Source organism: Pleurodeles waltl, chromosome 1_1 (assembly GCF_031143425.1).
Source record: "Pleurodeles waltl isolate 20211129_DDA chromosome 1_1, aPleWal1.hap1.20221129, whole genome shotgun sequence".
NCBI classification, from domain to species: Eukaryota; Metazoa; Chordata; class Amphibia; order Caudata; family Salamandridae; genus Pleurodeles; species Pleurodeles waltl.
This window is the reverse complement of record NC_090436.1, coordinates 310,227,167-310,248,413: the sequence shown is the minus strand read 5'-3', so window position 1 is coordinate 310,248,413 and position 21,247 is coordinate 310,227,167. Positions and strand designations below refer to the sequence as shown.

Sequence of the window (21,247 nt, the reverse complement as noted above, 5' to 3'; positions counted from 1 at the left end):
TCTTCCTGATGTCGTCCCTTGTTCTTGGGTGCTGTTCCACGGTGTTTACCGTCTCCATGATTCTTCGCCATAGCTCCATCTTTCTTGCAATGGTTATCTGGTGCACCTGTGCTCCAAATAGCTGAGGCCCTACCCTGATGATTTCCTCCAACATGACCCTTATCTCCTCGTCTGAGAATCGGGGTGTTTTTGTGGTGCCATGGGAGTTGTGTGGGGTATGTAGGTTAGGGTGTGTTGGGTAATGTGTTGGGGTGTGTGATGTGGGTTACGTGAGTGGTGTATAGGTGTAGGTATTGTGTAGCTCTGGTCTTGTCTGTGGTCGTGTTGTCTGTCTTGTGCCAATGGTTTGTAGTCGTAAAGTGTTGTGGGCAATGTGGGTGTGTGTTTTATAGTGGTGTGTGTGGGTGTGGTGTGTGTATGGGTGTCAGGTGTGTGTTGTTTGAATTGTCCAATGTGGTGGTGTTTTGTGTGTGTGTATTTTGAGGGCGGCGGTATGTAACGCCAATGGTTTACCGCCGTTGAATTTCCCCTGTGATGATTTGTGCTTCATAATGTGATGGGCGTAGTTCTGTTGGCATAACGGTGTGGGTTTGATACCAGCAGTTTATCACTGACCTTTGGTGTGGCGGAATTGTGTATGTGGCTGAATAGTGACGGATTGGTGTGTGATATAATATGGTGAACAGATATCCGCGGTGGCGGCGGTATGTTGGCTGCAGTCAGCATAGCGGTAAGTGGGATTTGCGGCCAGTGTCATAATGAGGGACTTATTGTAGAAGGACTCTGTGTGTGCCAAGACTCAGATCTATATATATATTTTTTTTTTAGGTTCGTAGAGGTGGAGTTAGGAGTAGTAAATCTATATTTCTTTATATTCACTTACCTTTCCGTATTTAGTCCCTCGAAATTCTGTCCTCGATATTAGTATGCCACAATATTGTTGGTGCTGATATTCAGTAGTACAGTCAAAATAGTCCTCATTTTTGGGCCCATCCCCCCACTCTATATGCCTACCTTTAGACATTGATAGTATGTTTGACTGCCTATTATTCCACTAGTTGCTAAACTATTACACTAGCAGAAGTCAGGCTACTACCGCACGTAGATTTCTATATGTGTATTTGTCAATAGAAAATATTTTCAACTGAAGTACGCTGAATTTTTTACATATTGCTGCTAAATGACTTGTGCTATGGGCCCTATATCTCTTGAGTCTTCCTACTAACAATCTACTACCCTAAAATTGAAAAGAGAATTATTTGAGTGCGGACAGTGCCCAGTACCTAGCACTTGATCTAAAGCATGGGATAAGGTGTGGTAAGAAAACTTGTTTTTAAATAGAATTAATATGTGATGTGTTTTTCTTTTTCTCACAGGAGCAGCAAAACACAACCTAAAGAAAACTTTCTTTCCATCACAAATAACCAATGACAATAGTACCATTCATTCTACATAGCATCTACTTGCTTTGAAAACATGGATTTTAAATTGATATGCTAATTTTGTTCTGTCATTTGCTATTTGACCCATGATTGTTATGAAATATGAGTTATGATATGTTGTAAGGACTTCACCAGTTGAAATTACACAATTTACAACTTTCCAATGGTTTGTCCTAGATTTAAGGGCTAGCCAATGGGTTTTTAAACTCATAACCAATTGTTATGGAAAAATTATTACTTGTATTACTTGGTCCGTTTTTCAGATTTTAGTTGGCTATTGGTGTTTGATGGTCTGTATTAGTTTCAGTTGTGATTTTGGTGTTTGGTGGTGCTGTTTTCCATTGAACCCATTTAGTCCATTATCCAAAATGTCATTTATAGTCAAATAAACTGTTCAAAATGTCAAAGTATGATGTTCACAAGGGTTGTGATCTGTTGTGAGAACCTTTCACCACTTACATTTGTGGTGTGTGTTTTTTAAATAAATAAATCCAAATATAAACAAAGTTTCTAGGGCTAGTGAGACATAGGCCCTCATTATGAACACGGCGGCCAAAACCGCTGTTCTCATGCTGGCGGTCAAACTACTGACCACCATCGTCCCCAGATCCCCTCTGGCAGTATAATGAACATTCCTGTGGACCGGCGGGCAGAAACATTGTTTCTGCCCGCTGGCCCACAGGAATGCCTGGCCGGGACATTGACAGCAGCTCCACATGGAGGCACCGCCAATGCATCTGTGCAGTGGGTAAAGCTGCACCCGTCACGCAGATCACTGCCAGAAAATCGGGCAGTGACCTGCGCGATGGGGCACCGCACAGGGGCACCTGCACTGCCCATGCTAAGTGAATGGGCAGTGCAGGGGCCCCCAGGGGTGCCCCGGTACACCCCCTCCACCAGCCTTTCCCTAGCGGGAAAACCTGCCAGGGAAAGGCTGGAGGCTTAGGGATCGTTATCCGAGGGGCAAAACAGCTGCCCTGTCGGATAATGATTCTGACCGCAGCCAGGCTGCCTGACGGAGGCAGCCTGTCGGTGAATGACATAGGGTTCATTATGTGGCGTGTGGCCTGCCATGCCGGCTGATGAGTTTTCCCGCCACCGCCGGCATTGGCAGGCCACACTGCCATAATCATAACGACCACCATAGTGTTCAACAATTACTTACCGGTAATCTTCATTACTCCAAATCAAAATCCTCCTCATCCCAGTCCTTACTAAATGAAGTAACCCCGCCTCAGACAGATCTATCCCCACACCCTGGGATGTCAGATTTAACGTCCTCCTTCTTCTATTGTTGTGACTTGGTTTTGAAGCAGGTCCCTCCACCAGCCCCACCTCCTGTAATTTACATTTTTCAAGAGTACAGGTAAAATCACGTGAGGAAGGAATCTAGACTGGGACAAGGAGGATTTCAAATCAGGGTAATAAAAATTATTGGTAAGTAATTGTCTCTTTATTGCCTCAATTTGTTCTCCTCATCCCAGGCCTTACTAAATGAGGATTTCCAAAGCTTCTGCAATTCGCACCGATAATCACCTAAGGTAGAAATACATTTATTAACTCAACAATTACTTCTTTGTTGACTGTAAGACAGTGGAAGCAAAATTACACTCAGCAAATAGTGCTTGATAAACATTAGATGTGATGACCATGTTGCGACCCCACATATCTCTTGTATTGATGCCCTTCCCCATTTCTGCCCAGCAGGCTGATACAGACCTAGTTGACCCTCCCTGGATCATAAATGGAGGAGACTCCTAGTGCTTTCTATGTTTGTGAAATGCTTGACAGACCCACCTACTGATAGTTTGTGAGGTTACTTTCTTGTCTATATTTTCTGTACTATGAGATATTAGAGAGTCTGAAATCCTTGGTCCGATCTAGGTAGGTAGACAAAGCACATCTCACATCTAAGAAAGAAGGAAGTTGAGAGTTGTCATTAGACTGTAAAACTGGCAAAATTGTTTCTTGAGCTAAATGAAAGAGATGATTCTCTCTGGGAAACATTTAAATAAGGCCAATAAATAACTAAGGCTCTTAACTCACTAGCTTCCTTGCTGAGATGATGGAAATTAAAAATGTTGTTATTGCAGAAAGCCTTGCCAGGTCCACCTATTCTAGTGGTTCAAATGGCAGCTGCTGTAATCTCCTCAGGATTATGGAATGATCCCTGGCTGGAGACTGATTAAACGCCAGTGGTGTTTTCAAAGGGGGAAATATTTTTCCAGTCTTGTCTTAATTTTAGTGCCTAATGACGCCCATTGTGATGAGAGAGGGGAGGGTGCTGCTAAGCCTTTAACAAAAGGATCTGCTCCTCTAGATTTGCACAAATTCCTAAAAGACCTCAAGCGTTTCCTTTGGGAAAATAAGATTGAAGGTCTTTTTGATGTTTGGACGTCTATGGCCACCCGTTCATAGATGGCCATAGAAGCCCATCTCCTCCATAGTGGGGATTTTCGGGTCCTGGGTGCAGCAGGCAGGGTTTGACGCCTTTTCTTGTGCAGCAGGTCCTCAGTTCTCTTGCTGTGGTCTTCTTTTGGTGCTGGTCTTCTTTTCATCTTCAAATCAGATTTCTTGGTCTAGGGGAGCCCACTAAATAATGAATTTAGTGGGCATTTTAAGGAGAACCTGGTAGTGTTCAATGGGACACTTACCCTTGGGTGGCTACACCCACTACAGTGACCACTTCTTGTGGGAAGGGTCACTTCCTTAAACCTGATTGGCTATTTTCATGCATTCCAAGATGGAGAAAAATGAAATGAAGGGTCCACTTCGCTTGCAAGCCCCTAGGGGTGGTGCATGCTCAGTGAGGCCAGGGCAGTGCACATTCCTGAGGGAGGGGGAGATAGCTGCTCCATCCAGGAAGGGCATTGTTTCACAAACCAGAGAGACATGTCTCTCCCCCAGGGTTTGTGTATTGGCTGTTTGGATGTGGCAGGCTTGCTGGAACCATTCAGCAACCATGCCAGGATAGTTAGCTTTTTCAGGGGGCACCTCTAAGGTGACCTCTTGGTACTTTTTATAATAAATCCAGTACTGGTACGAGTTTGGATTTATCATTCTGAGTTGTTTGATACCAAACAATCGAGGGTTCAGAGTAGCCATTATGTACCTAGGAAACTCGTATTGACCAGTGTCCAGCACATATGTTAAAATGGCTGCTCTGTTCACTCACTATGTCCCAGGTTTGGCAAGGACACAGTGGGGGCATATTGCTCATGCAATTATGCTCTCACATATACTATGGTGCACCCTGCCTTAGGGCAGGAAGGCCTGCTAGAGGGGTGGCTTACCCATAACGTATGCAGTGTAGGGTGGACAGGGCACACAGGGAGTGTGCCATGTCGAATTTGTATTTTAGGTTTGCACCAGGCCATTCAGGCCATCATTATGACCCTGGAGGCCGGCAGTATAATGGAGAAAATTACTGCCAACAGGCTGGTGGTACTTTTCCCCAAAATATGACATTGGTGGTTTGGCTCAAGCCAAACCGCCAATGTACCACTCCGTCCACTACGGCGGTAACAGCCGCCGGGCTGGAAACCTCAGTCTCCAGCCAGGCAGCTGTCACTAGCCCGCCCGCAGGATTATAAGCCCGCCTACCACCATGGTTTTCGTGTCTTCCTTACCGCCACGAAAACCATGGCGGTAGGCACTATCAGTGACAGGGAATTCCTTCCGTGTCACTGATAGGGGTCTTTCCCCCCCACTCCCCTCCCTCTCCAGACCCACCCCCAACATACACGTACCTTCACACACACTCATACAAACACTCATACCCACATGCACCCACTCATGCATACATCCATTCACAGACATACATACAAGCACACACGCATTCACACAACACACAATACACGCACTCACACGTCCACACATGCACACACATACCACAGGCAACGCACCCCCGCATTCACGCACACACAAACACACAACACCTCCCACCCTCTCCCCTGTCGGAGTACCCAACTTACCTGATTTCAGGGGGTCCTCTGGCAGGAGGCGGGACGGGGCGCTGCTGCCAGCAGCAGCGTCTGCCAGCAGAACACCGCCAGGCCATATCATGGATCATGATAAAGTCTGCGGCGGTCTACTGGCATGGCGCTGATGCTGGCAGCAGCGCCACCTTACCGCCATCCGCGGCCATAACCGCAGCCGGAATTCTGGCATCCTTCTGGCAGGATTCCGGCTACGGTCATAATATGGCAGATGGGTGGTAGCCGCGACGACGGTCTTTTGGCGGCCGTCACCCTGACAGTAGGTGATTTTTACTGCCAGTGTCATAATGAGGGCCTCAGTCTGCTGTGGCAGTGCTGAGTGCATCTGGATGCATAGCGCTTGAGGGTGGCACAGTCAGTGCTGCTACCCTAGGTGCTTACCCATAGTACCCCATGCCCTGGGTACCTAAGTACTTTTTACTAGGGACTTATAGTGGAAGCTAAAGGTGCATTCAATTACTTTTACCATATTTTAGGGAAAGAACACTGGCACTGAGAACCTGGTTAGCAGGATCCCAGTGACTGCAGACCAAGTTGCATTCAGAAACCAGGCAAAAAGTGGAGGGGTACTGCAACAAGGAGCCAGTCTTTCACAGCCACTAAGAGAGAATCAGCAAAAGTTATGAGAAAAAGCAAAAAAAAAATTGCGGAAACACTATGTCGGCATGTCAGGTACAACACAGACCCATATTAAAGAGGCAATAGAAACTGCCCTTGCTGACCCTCAGCCAGGAGGCAAAGGAAGGGGCAGAAGGGGGACTAAGATGGAGACAAGAGAGGCAAATACGTTTAAGTCTCCCAGCTTCTTGACCTCTTCAGACGTATTAGGATTTGAAGAGAAACCACAATTGTTAGAGGCCATACCGTAGGGCACAGGTGGAGGATTTGCCATTACATGATGTCATCAAAAAGATCATACTAAAAGAAGCTCATTTATAAAACATCCCTTTTTTGTTTCCTTTATAAAAGATATTCCCTTCAAACATCTGAAGGGAAGTTTCAGCAAATCCTAGAGACAACACAATCTGGATTTTGATGGCTAAAATATCATCCTTCGCATCTGAGGACATTACATTACCAGACATAGTTGATGAAAAGTAGAAGTTATGCTTAAAAGATCATTTATGGCTTCCACCTTTGCCATTAGAGCAAACATGTATGCAGCTTATGCTACTTAGGTCACGCTGGAAGACTTCCAGCAGTTATATGACTGTCTGCAGGAAAATGCGGATCCATCAATGATTCTTCCTAATATGGAGCCCCTAGCACAATCCCTCTTTGATTTGCTTGTTGATGGTTTTGTCAGCAGCTTCCTTATCAGTAGCAGCAATAGCAACACCTAGAATTCTGTGGATGAAGTCCTGGAAGTTAGATTCTGCACAAAGAGCCCTCGTACAAAAACTGCTTTTCTCAGGCCCAAAACTGTTTGGCGCAGAGCTGGATTAAACTGTTCAAAAGGTGTCAGAGGAAAAGAAAATTCTGAAACCCTTGAAGCTCTTTTTGAACAAGAAATCTTGTCTGAAAAAAACAGCAGAGGCAAAATCTCAAGAGAAGCATCCCTTTCATGGCTAAGCCCATGATCGAGGGACTGCATTTGAGAATACAACTTCACCAAGTACTCCTAGCATCAATGTCAATCACAAAAATTGCTATCCTGGATTTGGCGCCAGGTTGAGTCTTTTTTTTCCCCATCAATGAGTGGAATTTGTCTCTAATGCTTGAGTCCTCAGCATTGTCAAGGATTGTTATTGCATTCCCTTTTCTCACACTTCTCCAATAAACAAATTCATACCTATTGCATTACAAGAAGACCAAATAAAGAGACAATCAATGCTACTGGTGATTCAAGCTTTACAAGAGAAAGGTGCAGTAGCTCTGGTTTCCGAAGATCTAAAAAGGAAGCCTATTTTACTGTACCCTGTTTCTGGGCCAAAAAACTGATGGCAAACACCACCCAGTCTTGAATCTCAAAGTTTGAACACATATGTCTTAGTGAAGACATTTCAAATGGTATTGCATCAAACAATAATTCCATTTGTGAAGAAGGTGATTTCCTGGTGACTATTGACTTACATGATCACTATTTTCTCATGCCCATCCATGTTGATAGCATAAAGTTTCTATGATTTGCAGTTGGAGACCAGCACTTACAATTCCAAGCTCTTTCGTTCAGGTTGGCAACTTCACCCAGAGTCTTCATAAAGCTATGGGCGCCTCTTGTAGAATACCTTAAATTGAATGGCGTTATAGTATTCCCATGTCCTGATGACTAGTTGTTGTCTGTTTCTTCTCTCCTTATGCTTCTGAACGATGTGCAGATGGTGACTGGAGTACTGCAATAGTTCGGGTTCATCATCAACTTCCACAAATCTCACCTGCAACCAGCTCAGACCAAGATGCTCATAGAAACCTTGTTCAACACCAGCCAGAACACGATAATTGCAATTCGGAACCATTGTTCTGCTCAGTCAACCAAGGATGACAGTCAGGAGTTGGAAATGTACAGGGGTTTATCACTGCAACTAAAGCAGTACTCCCCTGGGCACCTTCCCAACAACAACCTCTTGCAAACCAACTCCTTCAACATTGGTCACCGAGCTTGCAGGAGTTTGACCACCCAGTATCAGTGATCCCTCAAATTCATCATGCATTAGCAAGGGTTCCACTCTAAGCTGTTGACCATGGATGCCAGCATTTTGGGCTGGGGAATAATATTGAAGAATTAGGAGAGGAAAGGCCACTGGTTGAAAGAGGAGGGTGTACGATCCTTCAATTGGAGAGAGTTAGCAGTGGTTTGGATAGCACTGCAGACATTCGCTGAACAAATGAAGGGCTCCAATGTCATCGTCAGGAAAGGCAACAAGATCACAAGATCTAATCTCCATCAGTAGGGTGGCACTAAGAACAGTGCCCTAATTTGATAGCATCAGAAGCTTAAGTTTTGGCAGAAGAGCACCTTCTACCCATAACAGCAGTTTACATCCAGGGATGGCGAAACATCAAAGCAAACAGTCCTAGCCTGCATCTTCCATTCTCTGTACATTACCATCTGTCTGTTTGGATGTTAAAATGGATCTGTGAGCACTTTGGAACACCATGAGTAGACCTGTTTTCATCACAACAGAATGCAATGCTCCCAGTACTTTGCACAGAGACATGGTGTCCGCAGGCCTAGACAGTGAATGCTCTAGCAGTCCCCTTGCCCAAAGGGACTCTATATGCATTTCTCCCAATTCACCTCCTCCTGAGGGTGCTTCAGAAAATTCTGGAGGAGAGGACGTCCGTGGTTCTAGTGCCCTATTCTGGCAACAACGCCCTTGGTTATCGCTCCTAATGTCTTTTGCCAGAGCAAAGTATCTCCACTGAGAGCTGTAGCCTTCCTATCTTCTTTTTCCTCTCCCAATGACTATTAGGTTCTACATCTCACCATGATGGCCCTGGAGATTGGGAGGGAAAGTTTGGGGTCTCTTGGGGTCAGTCCAGAGCCCATCTCCCAAGAGACCCTGGAGACCTCCAGGCTTCAAGAATAATCCCAGCTCTCCCTCCTGAGTGGAGGCAGCACTCAAGAAAATCAAGAAACCTGCAAAGGACCAACAAACCAGTGAGGATCACTTCACTGAATTGCCGATATCTCCGCAACCGGAAGTCACAGCCAGACCCGATGACACACCGACGACTGCCCAGATGTGACCTACGACTGTGCTAAGTTTGGTGGCACTGTGCCCTGTAGTGGCCAGGTTACGCCAATACCCTGGGTACTGGTCAGGTGACATCAGACAACCAGAAAACCAGCTCCCCCTGAGCTGAAAACAAATCAGGTGGAAGCCCCAGTTGAGGAACTTCAGGAACAACCTGGACCTCCGACCAGAGTGCCCCCGTTGTCCTGTAAGCAGCCCTCAAAGAGACTCATGGGATCTGCTGTGTGCCCCAGGTCCTGAACCCTTTGCAACCTCAACAGCCCAAGGGGACCCCAAGGCACCATCTTTAAACCTGCAAACCAGCTCCTTTTCCAAGTGATCCCTCCAGGTGGCACTGTGCCAAGAACCTCTCCAACGCTGCTCCCGCCAGAACTGGGAGCCGCCCGAGACTCTCCAGCTGGCACAGTGTGCCCACCGACTGCTGCGACCACCCTGCAAGAGAAGAGACTAGTATCTCAACTGTGTTATTTTTACTGCCTTTTAAAAGGTGACTGTGCATTGATTCCAATGGTGCGTAATTAAGCACAGAAAGACTAACTTTGCTAAAACTTTAAAAAGTCCTAACTTGAAAAGTACTTAACGTATTCTAAAGATCTTGGTTTTAAAAGTTATATAAAAGTCTGAAGTATTTTGATAAATTCTGGTCTCGAGTTATTCATTGAGTGTGTGTGATGCATGATTGGATTTGTGAGTACTGCAAATGCTTAGCACATTCCCTGGATTAGCCTAACTGCTCGACCAGCTACCTTGAAAATTGGTGCATTAGGTGGTCTAATTTTTACCTTTGTAAATCAATGTGTGGTTGCCTGAACCCTTTGCATAATGTGCTTAGTTTTGCACACTGCATAGAGGGCCAGCCTCCAACAGTGGCCTTAGGGCTCTGGGCACTTTCCCACTGTAAGTACAGTGTGAAAGTGTGCATGCCTTTCCTACATTTTTTAGTAAGTGGTTCTTACATGTGTGTGTGCTCTTGCACCTATGGTGTTTTTAAACATGTGTCCAGCCTGTCACAGTATGTCTGAGGGTGTGCCCTTGCACCTGTGGTGTTGTGTTGTGAAACATGTATCCGATTTGCCATTACAGGCATGTGTGTGCGCAAGGGCAAATATGCCCATGGAGTGAAGAATACCCATGGGTGTTGTCACCACCTATGAGAGTTGCTCTGCTCATAGGTTAACATGGGGAGAAGTTGCAATTACTCCTAGCTGCAATAGTGGATTGCAGTGGATCAGCCTCATAATGTTTCCTATCTTTGGACTTGTCCTTACAAATTCCTTCCTGTGGTAAAGGTGGTTTTGTCAATAATAACTTAGAAATTCCACTTCTAGAAAGTGGGCACTTCTATGCTCTTAAATGTGCTGTGAGCCTTTTAATTTGACCCTAGTCCATACTGGAGGCTGGGGGAGCACATCTGTACATTCCCCAGAGACAGCTATAAACCTTGTGCATGCAACTGGAACGACAAACCTGTGCCATTTGAGGGCCTGGTTGGATATATTGGAGGGAGAGGTTTTGACACTTGCCCTCTCGCAGCCAGATCATGGCCCCACTAAAGATTAAGATGTACATTCCACAGCCCCATGGCAGACAGAACTACAATTTAGGGGAGACATCTGTTCAATCAATCAATCAGTATTTGTAAAGCGCGGCTACTCACCTGTGAGGGTCTCAAGGCACTGGGGGAGGAGGGGAAGGCCTCATCCGAAGAGTCACGTCTTGAGGCTCTTCCTGAAGATGGTGAGCGACGGGCTTTGTCTGGGGTGCAGGGGGAGGTTGTTCCAGCTCTTTGCTGCAGTGTACGTAAAAGATAGTCCTCCTATTGTGTGGTTTTGGGGATGCGAGGACGGTGGCCAGGGCCATCTGGGCAGAGCGCAGGGAACTGCCGGGGGTGTGGAAGGAGACGCAGTGGTTCAGGTAGGCTGGTCCTGCGTTGTGTATGGCCTTGTACGTGTGGGTGAGAAGCTTGAAGGTGATTGGCTTCTTGACCGGTAGCCAGGGGACGGTCCTCTGTTCAAAGGGGAACCTTCTGAACAACCCCAGATTCCAAAAGCACACTACTGCATAGCTGTGATGGCATGCTGCAGCAAAGTAGAGATATGCTTGTGGGCACTCAGGACCAGAGATACTGGACTGCATGGTGCACACTGCCAGAGAAATCTGTTGTGTACGAGGAGGAATTATTGCCATTGGAAGGGACCCCCAATTTTCCTGAATAATGACTGACCCAGCCTGATTGCCTGCTGCTGGGTGGCACCCCAAAGTGCAATCTCCAAGGGTTTATTAGCTTGCCCCCCGTTATCTGGTGGAGGTCTCAGGGACATCAAAGACCTCCTGCGAGGGATCGTCACCTTTTACCTATGACATCTGGAGAGTGGAGCACACTTAAGTGTCCACATCATTTGTCCACAGATGTTATGCCTCATTACCCAGGGAGTGCTGAATTTGCTGTTCTGCACTGTGTTTGATCAGAACTGTCTGGTGCGACTCCTATTGTCGTGCACCCGAAATTCTGCCTCGTTTCCACGGTGGCGCAGGAGAGCAAATTTGTGCCCGGACTGTCTGGATGTGCCTTGGTAAACGTGTGACCTACAGGGTGCCTCGTCCTTCCAAGAGGCTCTCCTGCTTTATCTCTCACTCATCAGTTTCTCCTTTTGATGCCCTCAGAAGGGCTGACCTTCTGCCAGCCTCTCACCCATCCTGACAACATCGTGTTATCAGGTTGTATTGTCGAAATGGGTCTGGGTGGTGAGAGTAAGTGAGTGGGCTACAGAACATTTCTGAGAGCGATCGGAAGCAAGTCCCAAGGGGGGGGGAAGGTTTCCTTCAACTCCATTTCGAGGAGGTGGGGTAGTTGGGGTTGGCTGAAGGGTGGAAGAGGGTTTTTGGGCCACAGTGTCTGCAAATACAATATCTACTGACCTGCTGGATATCAGTGCTCCACATTAGGGTGCTGTGTGTGCATGTGTGTGCAAGTGTGTGCTATACAATCCTGCCTGTTATCCATAGTACCAAGAATCAGTGAGTGAGTTAGTGGGAGTGACTATATACACATTACCGCTACCGTTGTGAACCGGGGTGCACCCTATAACTGTGTGGGATTAAATTAGAGTATTTGCTCAGGTGGGTCTTGTGCTGACAACGTTTTGCACTGCATGAGTGTGCTGGGGGTAAAGTAGGATTTTTTATAAAGTGTACATATCACCGAAGTCATTTTAACTTGGTTGGGCCTAGTACTGATAGTGATATTTCCAAAAGTTATTTATGCCCAGAGATACATGATGTTCATGTTGTGTTAACTATTGTGTGTTGAATACAAACTTTATTTACGTACACCTCAAGTGAAGTCGCTTTTGTGACGCTCAGTGTATTTGTTGTGTGAAAGTGCTGTGCCAATGCTTTACACATTGCCCCTATGATAAGCCTGACTGCTCAGTGTCAAGCTACCCAAGGGTGAGTGCAGGCTATACAGTGAGTGTAATCACCCACCCCACATGGGAATGGTAGGTTCTGCCTGGCTTGTGCATCACCTCAGCCACCCAAAGCCTGCCGCCTCCAACAGTGTGCATGTCAGCCCTTGAAATATGCTGCGCTTTTTCCTGCACTAGGTCCATGTTATTCTGTTTGGGGCTAGCTTTTCTTCCCTCTATAGCAGTTTGGTCAGTAAAACAATACACTAGTGCAGCATTCATTTAGATTTGTTACCACTCCTGCCTCAACTCTTGCCCCGCTAGGGCTAAAAACATTAAGAGCGGCACCTGCAGCCTCTGAGTGCCCGCCGCACAATCCTGCATTGGGGTGAGGTGGGGATGCTTGCAATGGCTCCCAAACGGCTTGACCTCTGACGCTGAGAAGGCTCCATGCCCTAATCCAACAAATGAACAGGGAGTGCGCCTGCAGCAAGTACAAATGTAGCAGCTTCAGCAAAGCACTATGCCTGGCACCCATAAGTGTCCAATTTTATATTAATCTTATACACCACATATATATAAATAAATTTGACAAAAATTGCATGGATTACCTCAAATGGAAACACAGCAATACAGTATATGAGTAAGGGGAGAGAACTTCTTCTAAGCCATTTCTCAGCAATAGGAGAAGGGCTTTAAATCTGGGATCATAGATCCTAGGGCTTGGTTATAGCTCTGTCTGAGGCAGGGTTGAATCCTTTAGTAAGCACTGCGGTGAGGAGGACGAGATGAGGGGTAATGTTTTTGTAATGACTAGTGCTAGGATTTGTGGCACCCTTGGTGAAGCAGCATTTAGCCACCTTGGTAATGACATCATATTTAATTCTTCAAGAAAAACCTACCGCCCCTTACAGGTGGCGCTTTAAGTACCTGGAATAGCCTTGCCATAGAAGCAGCCCTGATGACAAAAAACAATGACATTTGAAGACCTATCTTGCTAATCAGAATTGTTTAACTTTTTGAGTCATGGTGTACTGAAATCTAACTCTACTATTTTTTGGTCCTCAAGGTGACACAGTGGAAGAAGTCGACTTGAATGTTGTTTATCAAGCAGCTGCTAATGGAGATGTCAATACCTTGACAGCAGTGATTCGTGAAGATCCTTCAATACTAGAATACTGTGATAGTGAAGGTAACATTATGCTGTATCCTGACATGCAAAATGTGAAATTAATTATACTGTGCGGGCAAAAAGTGTTGCCTAAGCATCGTTTCAACTTCATCTGTGAATGAATACATCGCCTGTCAAATAGTAGATTACAACTTCATTCATCTGCAGGACAGATAATTGCTGTATCCTGTGGTTGTTTTGCAATTGTATATAGCGCAGTCATTATATATATATATATATATATATATATATATATATATATATATGTATGTATATATATATATTTTTTTTTCACTGAACAGGGACCTTATAGTTAGGTTCTGAATTTACTTGTACAAAACCATAGAAATTCACCTGTTATAGTTAGAGTTATCTAAAGTAACTATAACTTGCTTCCGAAGGTAATTATAACAGGTTTTTTAACATATAACAATTTTTATTACTATACCTTAATCCAACCACCGCCGCGCACTGACTTTGGCCATGTGGGCCAACCCCATATAAGCACTCAACCTTGCACCGTGAACAGCCTTTGCCCATGCGCAGCAGGGGTTGCCACAAGGCCTACCCCCCTAACCACCCAAACCTACTCTGCACATGACCATTGGCCTTGCGCGGTAGGAGTAGGCCGCAGCCAATATCTCTGGGTGTGAGAATAGGTGTAAGAGGATGTGTCTGGGGGTGAGAGTGACTGTGAGAGTCTCTGTCTGGGTATGAGAGTGCATGCATCAGTGTCTTAGTGGGTGCATCAGTGTCTGCGCAGGTCTGTGATTTGGTGCATGAGGGTGTCATTGGATCTGTAAGTGGGTGTGTGAGAGTCTGTCAGTGGGTGCGTTACAGTCTGCGTGGGTCTGAGTGGGTGCATTAGGGTCTGAGTCAGGCTGTGAGTGGGTGCACAAGAGTCTGAATGGGTCTGTGAATGGGAGCGTGAGTGTTTTGAGTGGGTGCGTAAGGGTCCGAGTGGGTGTGTGAATGAGAGAAAGATTAAAAGTGAGAGAGAGAGAGTGAGAGGGAGATAGAGAGTTGTTTAGGGTTTGATGGATGATATACTCAGAATGAGATATTTCTGCACAAATTGAAAAGCTAAATGTATTTGTCAATTAAAAACAGTAAGATCACCTTTCAGTAAGAGCCTTGAACATTTTCAGTTGGAAAAAAAAGGAGAGAAATGACCAGGGATACACCTGGACTCGAAGCCTCAAAGCTTAGTGTGAAGGCTTCAAACTTAAGCTATTTTTTAAATATATTTTTTTAGCCCTTTGTGGGCTATCTGGGACCGCAGATGGAGCCTCAAGGCCTCCCCCACGGTCCCTGACCTTTTTTAAAACAAATTTTATTATATGCCCTGTTTGGGTTATCTGGGACTGCAGGGGAGCCTCAAGGCCTCCCCCGCGGGCCTATTTCTCCAGCTAGCAGGCAGCTTCTTTTAACAGCAGCTCCCTGGTCACTCTAGCAGTGCTTTCAGGGAACGGAGATGAAAACTCTGCTTTCTGACAGCGGGACCGGTTTTGACAGGTCCTGCTGTCAGAAAGCAAAGTGTTTGCTGTGACTTGGCTGCAGATGTCAAAGCTGCAGCCAAGCCCCCGCAAACAGCTATGTCCCTGGGCTGGGCATCCCAGGACATAGCAGGAACCTCCCCTAGGGGGTGACGGGCCCAAGGGCCATCAGTGGCTTCTTGAGGCAGTGCATAGCCCCAGGGAGGTAGTGGTCCTTGGGGCTAAGAGTGTCCAAAATGAACCCCCTTTCTATTTTTTTCAGGTTGCCCTGAAGTGGTGGGTCACAGGGCTGCAGGGGTGTTGCACGCACCCCCCTCCGCACAAAATCGGATGAATGCCCCGGGAAAGTGGTGGTCCCCAAGGCTATGGGGGAGGCCGTCAGGCCTCCCCCACACAATTAGAATATTTTGCCCCAGGAGGTGGTGGTCTCCGGGGCTGTGGGGAGGCCGAAGGGCCTGTTTGACAGAACCCTCTGTCAGAAAGCGGAGTGTTTGCTGTGACTTGGCTGCAGATGTCAAAGCTGCAGCCAAGCCACAGCAAACAGCTCTGTCCTGGGGCTGGTCACCCTGGGACATAGAAGGAACTGGCCCTGTTGGGTGACGGTCGCCAAGGCCATCAGTGACTCCTTGAGGGAGTGCATAGCCTCAGGGAGTTGTTGGTCACTGGGGCTAAGGGTATCCAAAACAGACCCCCTTTCTATTTTTTTTTCAGGTTGCCCTGGGGAGGTGATGGTCCCCAGGGCTGCTGGGGGGTTGCACACCCCCGCACAAAATCAGATGAATGCCCCAGGGAGGTGGTCCCCAGGGGTGTGGGGGAGGCTGATGAGTCTCTTCCACACTGTTAAAGCATTTTGCCCCCAGGGAGGTGGTGGTCTCCGGGGCACAGGTCCACTGCCCGCCTCCCAGCTTATATCACAAAAATCACCTGAGGGAGCTGGTGGTCCCTGAGGCGGTGGTGGAGGCAGACGGGCCTCCCCACACAATTCAATAATTTTGCCCCTGGGTGGTGGTGATCCCCAGTGTACAGAGGGGCTACAGTCCTCCCCCATATCACAAAAATCATCCCGGGAAGGTGGTGTTCCTTGTGGCTGTGGGGTGGCAGGAAGGCCACCCACATTCAAAATTATGAATGACCCAGGGACCTGGCCCACCCGGGGGCTTATTAAAAAACAAGCGCAGGAACCCACACTTGTTTTTTAAAAAAATGTTGTACTGCAAATTCACAAATATGATGAATCCGTAGCAAAATTAAAAAAAATGCTTTTTGCTCGGGTGGGAGGGGATCCCTCTCGGACCCTATGTAGGAGGTTGGCCTGGTTTGTAGTGGGTACCTAAGGTACTTACACCTTATACCAGTTCCAGTTATCCCTTATTAGTGAAATGTAGGCAGTGTTATAGCAGCTTAGGCTGTCTTGAGGTAGCTGTAGCAGGGCAGCTTAGGCTGAAGTAGGAGACATGCAAAGCTCCTGCAATACCACTATAGTTACACAGTACTTATACACAATAAAAGACAATACTCAGTGTTACCAAAAATAAAGGTACTTTATTTTTGTGACAAAAGGCCAAAAATATCTTAGAGGCAATACTCCTTCTGGAGGTAAGTATTATACAGAATACATACACTAGTAACCGAAATCAGGTAAGTAAACAGTCACAGAATAATGGAAACAGTAGAAACTACAATAGATTGTAAGGGCCTAGGGGCAACACAAACCATGTACTAAAATAGTGGAATGTGAATGTCAAATTCCCCCCTAGCCAAGTCTAGTGTATAGAGGGGCGCTATGAGTGTAAGAGAACACCAAAGGTAAGTAAAATACCCCACCCCAGAGCCCAGGAAAGCAGGAGTAAAGTACAGCAAGTTTCCTCAGGACACACTACAAGTCGTGATAAAGAATTTTGCAAGAACCACGCAAGACTGCAAGCAACAAGCATTGGATTCCTGGACCTGAAGACCTGTGGAGAGAGGAGACCAAGTCCAGAAGTCGAAGAAGAGTCCGGGAAGGACAGGAGTCCCTGCCAACCTAGAAGAAGGTGCAAAAGTGGATTCTCGGTCAGAAGAAAAGTACAGAAGTGCACCAAAGAAGATGGCTGCGGGTTCCTGCTTGGTGCAGGAGATGTCCCATGTCGAGTTGTTGGATTCAGGCTGTCTGCATTGCTGGATTCTGCCAACAAGCCTTGGTTCAAGCAAGTACGCGGTTTGCTTCAAAAAGGAGATGCCTGGACTCAGGAGGGACCTGCGGGTCTCAACTCAGACTGAGGAGATAGAAGGGGCTCTCAGCACTTCAGAGAGTGCTCAGAAGACCAGGCAGCACCCACGGGGGTCCCGGGAACACGGGGGCAAAGAAGATACAAAGTGCGATTGTAGCAGCACTACACTGGAAGGTCCCACGCCACCGGAGAACAACTCTGGGAGCTGTGTGTCACAGGATGGAGTGCTGGGGACCTGGGCTACGCTGTGCACAAAGAACTTTTGGAAGAAGTGCACAGATGCCCAAGGAGCTGCAGAAGACACAGTGCACTGGGGTACAGTCGCAGCACGGGGAGGCAAGCTCATACCGCCACCAAATTTGGACAGTCTGGGTCATCTCGGTCCACCACCTGTGTTCCAGGGAGCACGCTCGTCATCAGGAGAGGGGTCCCAGAGTACTGGTTGTCATGGTAGAAGGGTGCTTGCAGAAGCAGGGAAGTGACTCCGTCACTCCACAGGAGATTCCTTTGGTTCTTATGGTGCAGGGTAAAGACAGGTAGTTCTCAGAGTGTGCACACCTTGGAAACTGTTGCAAATTCTGTCTGGAGCTGAAGTTGCAGGTCACAGGAGTCATCCTGGATACTTTGTTGCAGTTACAGCGGTTCCTGGAGCAGTCTGCAGTTGATCCGACAGTCAGAAGCTGAAGTAGAGGATGCAGAGGAGTCCTAGAGAAATCTTGCAAACTTAATCTGAGGAAACACCCAGAGGAGAGACCCTAAATAGCACTGAGAGGGGGATTGGCTACCTACCCAGGTATGCACCTATCAGGAGGGGTCTCTGATGTCACCTGCTGACACTGGCCACTCAGAGGTCTCCAGAGGGTCCCCACACCTTGGAATCCAAGATGGCTAACGCCAGGGGCACTGTAGGAGCTCTGGGCACCACCCCTGCGGTGGTGATGGACAGGGGAGTGCCCAGAGCAGGTAGTGGGGGTCCCTGAACCGGTGTAGACTGGATTATGGAAGCATTTCCAGAGGCTCTGGGAGGCTACCCCTCCCATGCCTGTAACACCTATTTCCAATGGGCGAGTGTGTGACACCCCTCTCCTAAAGGAAACGCATTGTTCTGCCTTCCTGGGATTGAGCTGCTCAGTCCCCAGGAGGGCAGAAACCTGTCTGTGAGGTGGCAGCAACTGGGGCTGCAGTGGAAACTTCAAAAAGCTGGTTTGGCAGTACCAGCCAGTCAGTCCATGGTGGAGCCCCCAGGGTTCATGGAACTCCCCCCACCCCATACCAGATTTGGATTGGGGGGTCAATTCCATGATCTTACACCGCTCACATGGCCATATACAGAGTTACCATTGTGAAGCTACATATATGTATTGACATATATGTAGTGCACGCATATAATGGCTCAGCACTCACGAAGTCTGGGAATTTGGCCCTGGACAACGTAGGGATACCTTTGCTAGTGGCAGGGTGCCCTTACACACAGTAACATTGCACCTAGCCTTCAGTAAATGAAGGTTAGACATAGAGGTGACTTATAAGTTACTTAGTGCAATGTAAAATGGCTGTGAAATAGTGTGTGCACTATTTCACTCAGGCTGCAGTGGCAGTCCTGAAGAAGGGTTTGTATGAGCTCCTTATGGGTGGCAAAAGAAACATTGCAGCCCGTAAGGATCTCCTGGAACCCCAGTGCCCTGGGTACCTAGGTACCATATACTAGGAACTTATAAGGGGGGTCCAGTGTGCCAATCAGAATTGGAATATGTAGTCACTAAAGTGTAGTGACAAATTTGGTAAGTAGAGAGAACATAAGCACTGGAGTTCTGGTTAGCAGAATGTCAGTAACACAGTCAAGCATACTGACAACACACATAGGCCACAAACTATGTGCACTGGTGTCCTGGCTAGCAGGATCCCAGTGAGACAGGCAAAACACACTGACAAACAATGACAAACAGGACAAAAAAGGGGATAACCACACTAGAAAGAGGCTATTTTCTCACACCCTACCAGAGCTAAGGGGTCAGGGTGTCTATACCCTTTTCTTTTTTTGCGTTTTGTTTCTGGGACTCAGCTGAAGCTGAGTCCCAGGATGGCTGCTAACACTTCCTGGTTTGAGGTGTTGGCATCCAATCAGAGTTGTGCATTTCCCTGCACTTGCTTGTCTTTTTTTGCAAATGCTTCGCGGCCAGATATATACACATTTGGATTTACCTAAATTTCTCAAACACTACAGAATGGATTTACACCAAATAAGTGAAAGCACAATCTGTATACTGAAAGCTAGCTTTCTGCCAAATTTGGTGTAATTCCGTCCAATGGCTCGGGCTGTAGACGTGTCTAAAGGTCCTATGGGAATTAACATGGGGAACATAACTTTTTTCATCCCCCATTTTTCTCGGCCTTCGCTTGGCGGATCACCCCACAACTTTTCATGAGCGACAAGTATCACTGCAATACTTTAAAAAAAATATTTCGTAAAGATTCGTCAAAAGGAGCCAAAGATATAGGTAAGTCAAAAAATGCTTTTTCTATGGAAACATTGTCCTAACTGTAACTACCTAGTGGTGACTGCCACTAGGTAATAAATATATATATGTATATATATACACACACCCTGTGGCAAACACCCCCTAACCACCCAAACCCATGCTGTGCACAGTCCTTCGGCAGGAGTTAGCCACTGCTTCTCTGGGTGTAAGATAGGTGTGAGAGGGTGTATCTGTGAGAGTGGCTATCAGATTGTCTGTCTGGGTGTGAGAGTGCATACATTAGTGTTTTAGTGGGTGTGTCAGTGTGCATGCGGGTCTGTGAGTGGGTACGTGAGTATCTGAGTGGGTCTGTGAGTGGATGCATGAGCCTGAGTGGGTCTCTGAGTGGGTGCATGAATGTTTGAGTGGGTGCGTGAGAGTATGTGAATGTCTGAGTGCAGTTGTGAGTGGATGCATGCGTTTCTAAGTGGATCTATGAGTGGGTGCATGAATGAGGGGGTCTGTGAGTGAGTACATGAGTCTCTGAGTGGGTCTGTGAGTGAGTGCATAAGTGTCTTAGTGAGTGTCTGAGTGCGTGTGTGACTGTCTGGGTGTGTCAGTACCAGGATGGGAACCGCAGGGGAAGAGCCTCAAGGCCCCCACGGTCCCAGCCAGCTTCCTGCGGGAGCCGGCATTGCTCTTGCACACAGGGAGCTGTTAAACATGCAGCTCCCTGTGTGCAAGAGAAATAGTTTCATCTCTTTCTCTGCCCGCATCGCTCCGGGAAGGGAAAGAGATGAATCATCCACTCCCCACAGACAGAGCACTTTGACAGCTCTTGGCCGCTGGAACAGGAGTGTTTTCTCTGACTTGGGCACCCCGGGACATAGCAGGAGCCGGCCCTTAGGGGTGGCAGTCCCCGGGGCCATTATCAGCTCCAGGAGGGTCACTGCATGGCCCCCTTCCTTCTGTTTTCAGTGGCCGGCCCCAGGGAGGTGGTGGTCCCTAGGGCCGTATTTGACCCAGCAGGGGGGCCACAAAGCCCCCCTCCCTCGTGTTTTGAAAATAGTTTGCCCCGGGAAGGTGGTGGTCACTATGACCGGGGGAGTCTGTGAGGCCCGCTATGTTTTTTTATTTTGGCCCCAGGGAGGTGGTCCCTCGGGCCTGAAGGGTCTGCACACCCCCCTGATGTATTGTTTACATTGTGGCCCTGGGGTAGTCCCTGTGGCCTCGGGGTCCACGAGGCCCCTGAGAATAATTAACAAAAGCCCTGGGGAGGGGGTGGTCTCAGAGGCATAAAAATGCCCATGGAGGGGGCCACAAGCACCATCCTCCTTTAATTCGCCAATGGAGGAATGCCCCCGGG

General features: G+C 47.3%; 1 protein-coding gene across 1 annotated transcript in view; it reads left to right on the top strand.

Moving 5' to 3' along the window:
* ANKRD55 (ankyrin repeat domain 55) overlaps positions 1-21,247 on the top strand; it is an 872,819-nt gene that overhangs the window by 137,735 nt on the left and 713,837 nt on the right. Inside the window, exon 2 of the mRNA XM_069222305.1 lies at positions 13,615-13,737. Within this exon, the coding sequence (XP_069078406.1) occupies positions 13,615-13,737 (123 nt within the window). The remainder of the gene's footprint in view (positions 1-13,614; positions 13,738-21,247) is intronic.